This window comes from Oncorhynchus keta, unplaced genomic scaffold (genome assembly GCF_023373465.1).
Source record: "Oncorhynchus keta strain PuntledgeMale-10-30-2019 unplaced genomic scaffold, Oket_V2 Un_contig_14357_pilon_pilon, whole genome shotgun sequence".
In the NCBI taxonomy this organism is placed as follows: Eukaryota; Metazoa; Chordata; class Actinopteri; order Salmoniformes; family Salmonidae; genus Oncorhynchus; species Oncorhynchus keta.
In genome coordinates, this window is record NW_026278696.1 from 32501 (window position 1) to 42221 (window position 9721).

General features: G+C 49.6%; 1 protein-coding gene and 2 long non-coding RNA genes across 5 annotated transcripts in view; 2 read left to right on the top strand and 1 right to left on the bottom strand.

Annotated features, from left to right (window-relative positions):
• LOC127918513 (meteorin-like protein) overlaps positions 1 to 3960 on the bottom strand; it is a 13826-nt gene extending 9866 nt beyond the window's left edge. Inside the window, exons 1-3 of the mRNA XM_052501836.1 lie at positions 3957 to 3960; positions 3679 to 3817; positions 3198 to 3619 (exon numbers count right to left, since the gene is read on the bottom strand). Of these exons, the coding sequence (XP_052357796.1) occupies positions 3198 to 3619; positions 3679 to 3817; positions 3957 to 3960 (565 nt within the window). The remainder of the gene's footprint in view (positions 1 to 3197; positions 3620 to 3678; positions 3818 to 3956) is intronic.
• On the top strand, positions 1003 to 2961 carry LOC127918512 (uncharacterized). Of its 2 annotated transcripts, none has more exons than XR_008100297.1 (3): positions 1003 to 1082; positions 1512 to 1709; positions 1743 to 2961. It is a non-coding gene; the product is annotated as an uncharacterized LOC127918512 (long non-coding RNA). The 2 variants fall into 2 exon arrangements; XR_008100298.1 differs by having other exon boundaries at positions 1004 to 1082; positions 1413 to 1643.
• Positions 3961 to 4526: 566 nt separating the features above from the next.
• Positions 4527 to 8830, top strand: LOC127918511 (uncharacterized). Of its 2 annotated transcripts, none has more exons than XR_008100295.1 (3): positions 4527 to 4729; positions 6889 to 7035; positions 8295 to 8830. It is a non-coding gene; the product is annotated as an uncharacterized LOC127918511 (long non-coding RNA). The 2 variants fall into 2 exon arrangements; XR_008100296.1 differs by having other exon boundaries at positions 6987 to 7035.
• The last annotated feature ends 891 nt before the right edge of the window (positions 8831 to 9721 follow it).

Genomic DNA, 9721 nt, shown 5'->3' on the forward strand with positions numbered 1-9721 from the left:
GTACAGAATTACATCGTGACTATGGACACTAAGACAAACAGAGATGTTTTCTCCAGCAGATGGTTGCATTCAGTACAGAACTACATTGTGACTACAGACACTATGACAAACAGAGATGTTTTCTCCAGCAGATGGTTGCATTCAGTACAGAACTACATTGTGACTACAGACACTATGACAAACAGAGATGTTTTCTCCAGCAGATGATTCAGTACAGAACTACATCGTGACTACAGACACTAAGACAAACAGAGATGTTTTCTCCAGCAGATGGCTGCATTCAGTACAGAACTACATCGTGACTACAGACACTAAGACAAACGGAGATGTTTTCTCCAGCAGATGGCTGCATTCAGTACAGAACTACATCGTGACTACAGACACTAAGACAAACAGAGATGTTTTCTCCAGCAGATGGCTGCATTCAGTACAGAACTACATTGTGACTACAGACACTAAGACAAACAGAGATGTTTTCTCCAGCAGATGGTTGCATTCAGTACAGAAGTACATCGTGACTAAAGACACTAAGACAAACGGAGATGTTTTCTCCAGCAGATGGCTGCATTCAGTACAGAACTACATCGTGACTACGGACACTAAGACAAACAGAGATGTTTTCTCCAGCAGATGATTCAGTACAGAACTACATCGTGACTATAGACACTACGACAAAGAAAACCACTTCCTAGTTAGTCAATTAACAAACTGTCAGCTGAATGGCCAGTTGACTCTCTCTGACCTAGCCGCGTCTGGATAATACAACAGGAATAGTCAGGATATGGTGCACGCCTAATGTCATTGATTTAAAAAACTTAAAACGGATAGGTCACCCAAATGACAACATTAGTTAGATGGTTCCTTTCCTTTAATGTAGTCTCTGGGCCAACCAGGAGAGTCTGTGATCCACTGTCTGGGCCAACCAGGAGAGTCTGTGATCCACTGTCTGGGCCAACCAGGAGAGTCTGTGATCCACTGTCTGGGCCAACCAGGAGAGTCTGAGATCCACTGTCTGGGCCAACCAGGAGAGTCTGTGATCCACTGTCTAGGTCAACCAGGAGAGTCTGTGATCCACTGTCTAGGTCAACCAGGAGAGTCTGTGATCCACTGTCTAGGCCAACCAGGAGAGTCTGTGATCCACTGTCTGGGCCAACCAGGAGAGTCTGTGATCCACTGTCTGGGCCAACCAGGAGAGTCTGTGACCCACTGTCTGGGCCAACCAGGAGAGTCTGTGATCCACTGTCTGGGCCAACCAGGAGAGTCTGTGATCCACTGTCTGGGCCAACCAGGAGAGTCTGTGATCCACTGTCTAGGCCAACCAGGAGAGTCTGTGATCCACTGTCTGGGCCAACCAGGAGAGTCTGTGATCCACTGTCTGGGCCAACCAGGAGAGTCTGTGATCCACTGTCTAGGCCAACCAGGAGAGTCTGTGATCCACTGTCTGGGCCAACCAGGAGAGTCTGTGATCCACTGTCTGGGCCAACCAGGAGAGTCTGTGATCCACTGTCTAGGCCAACCAGGAGAGTCTGTGATCCACTGTCTGGGCCAACCAGGAGAGTCTGTGATCCACTGTCTAGGCCAACCAGGAGAGTCTGTGATCCACTGTCTGGGCCAACCAGGAGAGTCTGTGATCCACTGTCTGGGTCAACCAGGAGAGTCTGTGATCCACTGTCTAGGCCAACCAGGAGAGTCTGTGATCCACTGTCTGGGTCAACCAGGAGAGTCTGTGATCCACTGTCTAGGCCAACCAGGAGAGTCTGTGATCCACTGTCTGGGCCAACCAGGAGAGTCTGTGATCCACTGTCTGGGCCAACCAGGAGAGTCTGTTAGGATGTGTCAACTTTGCCACTGTCATCAACTTTAGCATTAAAGGGGAAGTTCAGGATTTTAGACCTTAATGCTAGCTGGTACCTCAGTCTGAAAGTAGTCTGTGGACCAGGAGAAACTATCATCCATGGTTCAGTTGTCTGTCGTCAGCCACTACAAACTTCAGTTAACTTTAGCCAAAGAGTTTCCACACCCAGAGGAGCAACATCGCAAGACTTCCGGCATGCTTGTGAAACAGACCAAACAGACCAGGGTTGGGGTTCGAGAAGAAGTCAATGAGAAGTTCATTTTCACAACCAAGACTGGAGACAATGTTTTAAATAGTTGAACATGTTATTACTCCGTTGTGAAAGTGACAAACTGACACGCTTTCATTGGTCAAAAACAACTTTATATCAAAGGAGTGCCTAGATAGTTTGTGTGTGTATTGGTATTGATATGTAGGCTGTGTGTATTGGTATTAAATATGTAGACTTTTTATTTTTATTTTGATGTAGTTCTGTTCTTGTCTGTTAATATTCTGTATTATGTCATGTTTCATGTTTTGTGTTGGACCCCAGGAAGAGTAGCTGCTAATTTTGCAACAGCTAATGGGGATCCTAATAAAATACCAACAAAAATACCAAGAATTTGACGGCCTGCACAGGCCCAGTTCAGTGTGAGATGACCGTTACACCCCGATGATGTGTTTCTGTGCATGAGCTTCGATAGCCAACGTCGCCATGACATTGTGAAAGGGAATTTCTACTGGAGAAGCAGTTGCATCTTCATAATGTACCGTCTCTGCTTTTAGCCATACTGAACTTCCCCTTTAATGACCAAAGCAACAGCAACAATAGGAGTGTATCTCACCAGACAGTGCTTTAGCCATACTGAACTTCCCCTTTAATGACCAAAGCAACAACAACAATAGGAGTGTATCTCACCAGACAGTGCTTTAGCCATACTGAACTTCCCCTTTAATGACCAAAGCAACAGCAACAATAGGAGTGTATCTCACCAGACAGTGCTTTAGCCATACTGAACTTCCCCTTTAATGACCAAAGCAACAACAACAATAGGAGTGTATCTCACCAGACAGTGCTTTAGCCATACTGAACTTCCCCTTTAATGACCAAAGCAACAACAACAATAGGAGTGTATCTCACCAGACAGTGCTTTAGCCATACTGAACTTCCCCTTTAATGACCAAAGCAACAACAACAATAGGAGTGTATCTCACCAGACAGTGCTTTAGCCATACTGAACTTCCCCTTTAATGACCAAAGCAACAACAACAATAGGAGTGTATCTCACCAGACAGTGCTTTAGCCATACTGAACTTCCCCTTTAATGACCAAAGCAACAATAACAATAGGAGTGTATCTCACCAGACAGTGCTTGTGGCTCCACCCCAGCCAAGGCTCCAGCTCCAGCCCCGGTCCTCTCTGTCACCAGCTCATACTGGAACGAGGTGATTCTCTTACTGATGTCTCTGTGAGGTATGGCCTCTATGAACAGAGACCCGTCCTGGATGCTGAAGCAGGTCACCTTCCCCTGGGCCTGGTCCTGCTCCCTCAGCAGCAGGCGCAGCTTCCCGGCCCGGTCCAGGTAGATGTTGGCCCCGTGGGAGTCCCTAGAGGGCTTGATGCAGACGGAGAGACGGGCGGCTGCCGGGGGACAGGGTGTTGGGCCGCAGGTTGTCAACAACACGATGACTTCCCCTGTAGGGTAGAGCCAGTGGAGGGAACCCTGGGAACAACGTAGGTAGACCTGCTCCACATCACGGCTGTGGCCCTCATGGGTCAGACCACTGGAAGGGAAGGGGGAGGTCAGTGTGGAAGGGATGAGGGGGTCAGCAACACATCATACACAGAGACCTGCTCCACATCACGGCTGTGGCCCCTCAGACCACTGGAAGGGAAGGGGGAGGTCAGACCACTGGAAGGGAACTGGGGGGGGGAGGTCAGTGTGGACAGGGATGCTGTGGCCCTCTGTAGGGTCAGAGCCACTGGAAACATCATGAGGGGTCAACACACATACACAGAGACCTGCTCCACATCACGGCTGTGGCCCTCATGGGTCAGACCACTGGAAGGGAAGGGGGAGGTCAGTGTGGAAGGGATGAGGAGGTCAACAACACATCATACACATGGTCACATTCCTAACACACGTGTGAAAGAATTATATATTTGGTCTGAAGTAAAATTGTTTTTTTTTGGGGGGGGGGGTGAGAGATGCCAACCATGAACCACTGTCTGTGACTGCCTGTACAACAGTCTGAAAGGGTCTGTATGAATATAGAACAGAGATAATCAGTCGTTCGCCGAGCGAAACAAATTAAATAGGCCTGGAACTTGGCAACAGAACAGTCAGCTTTCTTCTGGTGAAACCTTTTCTGAAATCCTGAGCAGCTTCACAGGGAAATAGCAGCTCCTCACGTGATCATGTCCTCCGATCAAACAGGTAGACTACAGACCAGCTCCTCACGTGATCATGTCCTCCGATCAAACAGGTAGACTACAGCTCCTCACCAGCTCCTCAAACGTAGACTACAGATCATGTCCTCCGATCAAACAGGTAGACTACAGACCAGCTCCTCACGTGATCATGTCCTCCGATCAAACAGGTAGACTACAGACCAGCTCCTCACGTGATCATGTCCTCCGATCAAACAGGTAGACTACAGACCAGCTCCTCACGTGATCATGTCCTCCGATCAAACAGGTAGACTACAGACCAGCTCCTCACGTGATCATGTCCTCCGATCAAACAGGTAGACTACAGACCAGCTCCTCACGTGATCATGTCCTCCGATCAAACAGGTAGACTACAGACCAGCTCCTCACGTGATCATGTCCTCCGATCAAACAGGTAGACTACAGACCAGCTCCTCACGTGATCATGTCCTCTGATCAAACAGGTAGACTACAGACCAGCTCCTCACGTGATCATGTCCTCCGATCAAACAGGTAGACTACAGACCAGCTCTTCACGTGATCATGTCCTCCCGATCAAACAGGTAGACTACAGACCAGCTCCTCACGTGATCATGTCCTCCGATCAAACAGGTAGACTACAGACCAGCTCCTCACGTGATCATGTCCTCCGATCAAACAGGTAGACTACAGACCAGCTCCTCACGTGATCATGTCCTCCGATCAAACAGGTAGACTACAGACCAGCTCCTCACGTGATCATGTCCTCCGATCAAACAGGTAGACTACAGACCAGCTCCTCACGTGATCATGTCCTCCGATCAAACAGGTAGACTACAGACCAGCTCCTCACGTGATCATGTCCTCCGATCAAACAGGTAGACTACAGACCAGCTCCTCACGTGATCATGTCCTCCGATCAAACAGGTAGACTACAGACCAGCTCCTCACGTGATCATGTCCTCCGATCAAACAGGTAGACTACAGACCAGCTCCTCACGTGATCATGTCCTCCGATCAAACAGGTAGACTACAGACCAGCTCCTCACGTGATCATGTCCTCCGATCAAACAGGTAGACTACAGACCAGCTCCTCACGTGATCATGTCCTCCGATCAAACAGGTAGACTACAGACCAGCTCCTCACGTGATCATGTCCTCCGATCAAACAGGTAGACTACAGACCAGCTCCTCACGTGATCATGTCCTCCGATCAAACAGGTAGACTACAGACCAGCTCCTCACGTGATCATGTCCTCCGATCAAACAGGTAGACTACAGACCAGCTCCTCACGTGATCATGTCCTCCGATCAAACAGGTAGACTACAGACCAGCTCCTCACGTGATCATGTCCTCCGATCAAACAGGTAGACTACAGACCAGCTCCTCACGTGATCATGTCCTCCGATCAAACAGGTAGACTACAGACCAGCTCCTCACGTGATCATGTCCTCCGATCAAACAGGTAGACTACAGACCAGCTCCTCACGTGATCATGTCCTCCGATCAAACAGGTAGACTACAGACCAGCTCCTCACGTGATCATGTCCTCCGATCAAACAGGTAGACTACAGACCAGCTCCTCACGTGATCATGTCCTCACCATGATCAAACAGGTAGACTACAGACCAGCTCCTCACGTGATCATGTCCTCCGATCAAACAGGTAGACTACAGACCAGCTCCTCACGTGATCATGTCCTCCGATCAAACAGGTAGACTACAGACCAGCTCCTCACGTGATCATGTCCTCCGATCAAACAGGTAGACTACAGACCAGCTCCTCACGTGATCATGTCCTCCGATCAAACAGGTAGACTACAGACCAGCTCCTCACGTGATCATGTCCTCCGATCAAACAGGTAGACTACAGACCAGCTCACGTGATCATGTCCTCCGATCAAACAGGTAGACTACAGACCAGCTCCTCACGTGATCATGTCCTCCGATCAAACAGGTAGACTACAGACCAGCTCCTCACGTGATCATGTCCTCCGATCAAACAGGTAGACTACAGACCAGCTCCTCACGTGATCATGTCCTCCGATCAAACAGGTAGACTACAGACCAGCTCCTCACGTGATCATGTCCTCCGATCAAACAGGTAGACTACAGACCAGCTCCTCACGTGATCATGTCCTCCGATCAAACAGGTAGACTACAGACCAGCTCCTCACGTGATCATGTCCTCCCGATCAAACAGGTAGACTACAGACCAGCTCCTCACGTGATCATGTCCTCCGATCAAACAGGTAGACTACAGACCAGCTCCTCACGTGATCATGTCCTCCGATCAAACAGGTAGACTACAGACCAGCTCCTCACGTGATCATGTCCTCCGATCAAACAGGTAGACTACAGACCAGCTCCTCACGTGATCATGTCCTCCGATCAAACAGGTAGACTACAGACCAGCTCCTCACGTGATCATGTCCTCCGATCAAACAGGTAGACTACAGACCAGCTCCTCACGTGATCATGTCCTCCGATCAAACAGGTAGACTACAGACCAGCTCCTCACGTGATCATGTCCTCCGATCAAACAGGTAGACTACAGACCAGCTCCTCACGTGATCATGTCCTCCGATCAAACAGGTAGACTACAGACCAGCTCCTCACGTGATCATGTCCTCCGATCAAACAGGTAGACTACAGACCAGCTCCTCACGTGATCATGTCCTCCGATCAAACAGGTAGACTACAGACCAGCTCCTCACGTGATCATGTCCTCCGATCAAACAGGTAGACTACAGACCAGCTCTTCACGTGATCATGTCCTCCGATCAAACAGGTAGACTACAGACCAGCTCTTCACGTGATCATGTCCTCCAATCAAACAGGTAGACTACAGACCAGCTCCTCACGTGATCATGTCCTCCGATCAAACAGGTAGACTACAGACCAGCTCCTCACGTGATCATGTCCTCCGATCAAACAGGTAGACTACAGACCAGCTCCTCACGTGATCATGTCCTCCGATCAAACAGGTAGACTACAGACCAGCTCCTCACGTGATCATGTCCTCCGATCAAACAGGTAGACTACAGACCAGCTCCTCACGTGATCATGTCCTCCGATCAAACAGGTAGACTACAGACCAGCTCCTCACGTGATCATGTCCTCCGATCAAACAGGTAGACTACAGACCAGCTCCTCACGTGATCATGTCCTCCGATCAAACAGGTAGACTACAGACCAGCTCCTCACGTGATCATGTCCTCCGATCAAACAGGTAGACTACAGACCAGCTCCTCACGTGATCATGTCCTCCGATCAAACAGGTAGACTACAGACCAGCTCCTCACGTGATCATGTCCTCCGATCAAACAGGTAGACTACAGACCAGCTCCTCACGTGATCATGTCCTCCGATCAAACAGGTAGACTACAGACCAGCTCCTCACGTGATCATGTCCTCCGATCAAACAGGTAGACTACAGACCAGCTCCTCACGTGATCATGTCCTCCGATCAAACAGGTAGACTACAGACCAGCTCCTCACGTGATCATGTCCTCCGATCAAACAGGTAGACTACAGACCAGCTCCTCACGTGATCATGTCCTCCGATCAAACAGGACCAGCTCTTCACGTGATCATGTCCTCCGATCAAACAGGTAGACTACAGACCCTCACGTGATCATGTCCTCCGATCAAACAGGTAGACTACAGACCAGCTCCTCACGTGATCATGTCCTCCGATCAAACAGGTAGACTACAGACCAGCTCCTCACGTGATCATGTCCTCCGATCAAACAGGTAGACTACAGACCAGCTCCTCACGTGATCATGTCCTCCGATCAAACAGGTAGACTACAGACCAGCTCCTCACGTGATCATGTCCTCCGATCAAACAGGTAGACTACAGACCAGCTCCTCACGTGATCATGTCCTCCGATCAAACAGGTAGACTACAGACCAGCTCCTCACGTGATCATGTCCTCCGATCAAACAGGTAGACTACAGACCAGCTCCTCACGTGATCATGTCCTCCGATCAAACAGGTAGACTACAGACCAGCTCCTCACGTGATCATGTCCTCCGATCAAACAGGTAGACTACAGACCAGCTCCTCACGTGATCATGTCCTCCAATCAAACAGGTAGACTACAGACCAGCTCCTCACGTGATCATGTCCTCCGATCAAACAGGTAGACTACAGACCAGCTCCTCACGTGATCATGTCCTCCGATCAAACAGGTAGACTACAGACCAGCTCCTCACGTGATCATGTCCTCCGATCAAACAGGTAGACTACAGACCAGCTCCTCACGTGATCATGTCCTCCGATCAAACAGGTAGACTACAGACCAGCTCCTCACGTGATCATGTCCTCCGATCAAACAGGTAGACTACAGACCAGCTCCTCACGTGATCATGTCCTCCAATCAAACAGGTAGACTACAGACCAGCTCCTCACGTGATCATGTCCTCCAATCAAACAGGTAGACTACAGACCAGCTCCTCACGTGATCATGTCCTCCGATCAAACAGGTAGACTACAGACCAGCTCCTCACGTGATCATGTCCTCCAATCAAACAGGTAGACTACAGACCAGCTCCTCACGTGATCATGTCCTCCGATCAAACAGGTAGTACAGACCAGACGTGATCACAGACCAGCTCCTCACGTGATCATGTCCTCCGATCAAACAGGTAGACTACAGACCAGCTCCTCACGTGATCATGTCCTCGATCAAACAGGTAGACTACAGACCAGCTCCTCACGTGATCATGTCCTCCGATCAAACAGGTAGACTACAGACCAGCTCTTCACGTGATCATGTCCTCCGATCAAACAGGTAGACTACAGACCAGCTCTTCACGTGATCATGTCCTCCGATCAAACAGGTAGACTACAGACCAGCTCCTCACGTGATCATGTCCTCCCGATCAAACAGGTAGACTACAGGTGACCAGCTCCTCACGTGATCATGTCCTCCTCAAACAGGTAGTACAGACCAGACGTGATCATGTCCTCCGATCAAACAGGTAGACTACAGACCAGCTCCTCACGTGATCATGTCCTCCCGATCAAACAGGTAGACTACAGACCAGCTCCTCATCGTCCTGATCAGGTGACTACAGACCAGCCTCACGTGATCATGTCCTCCGATCAAACAGGTAGACTACAGACCAGCTCCTCACGTGATCATGTCCTCCGATCAAACAGGTAGACTACAGACCAGCTCCTCACGTGATCATGTCCTCCGATCAAACAGGTAGACTACAGACCAGCTCCTCACGTGATCATGTCCTCCGATCAAACAGGTAGACTACAGACCAGCTCCTCACGTGATCATGTCCTCCGATCAAACAGGTAGACTACAGACCAGCTCCTCACGTGATCATGTCCTCCGATCAAACAGGTAGACTACAGACCAGCCCTCACGTGATCATGTCCTCCGATCAAACAGGTAGACTACAGACCAGCTCTTCACGTGATCATGTCGACCGATCAAACTTCAACAGGTAGACTA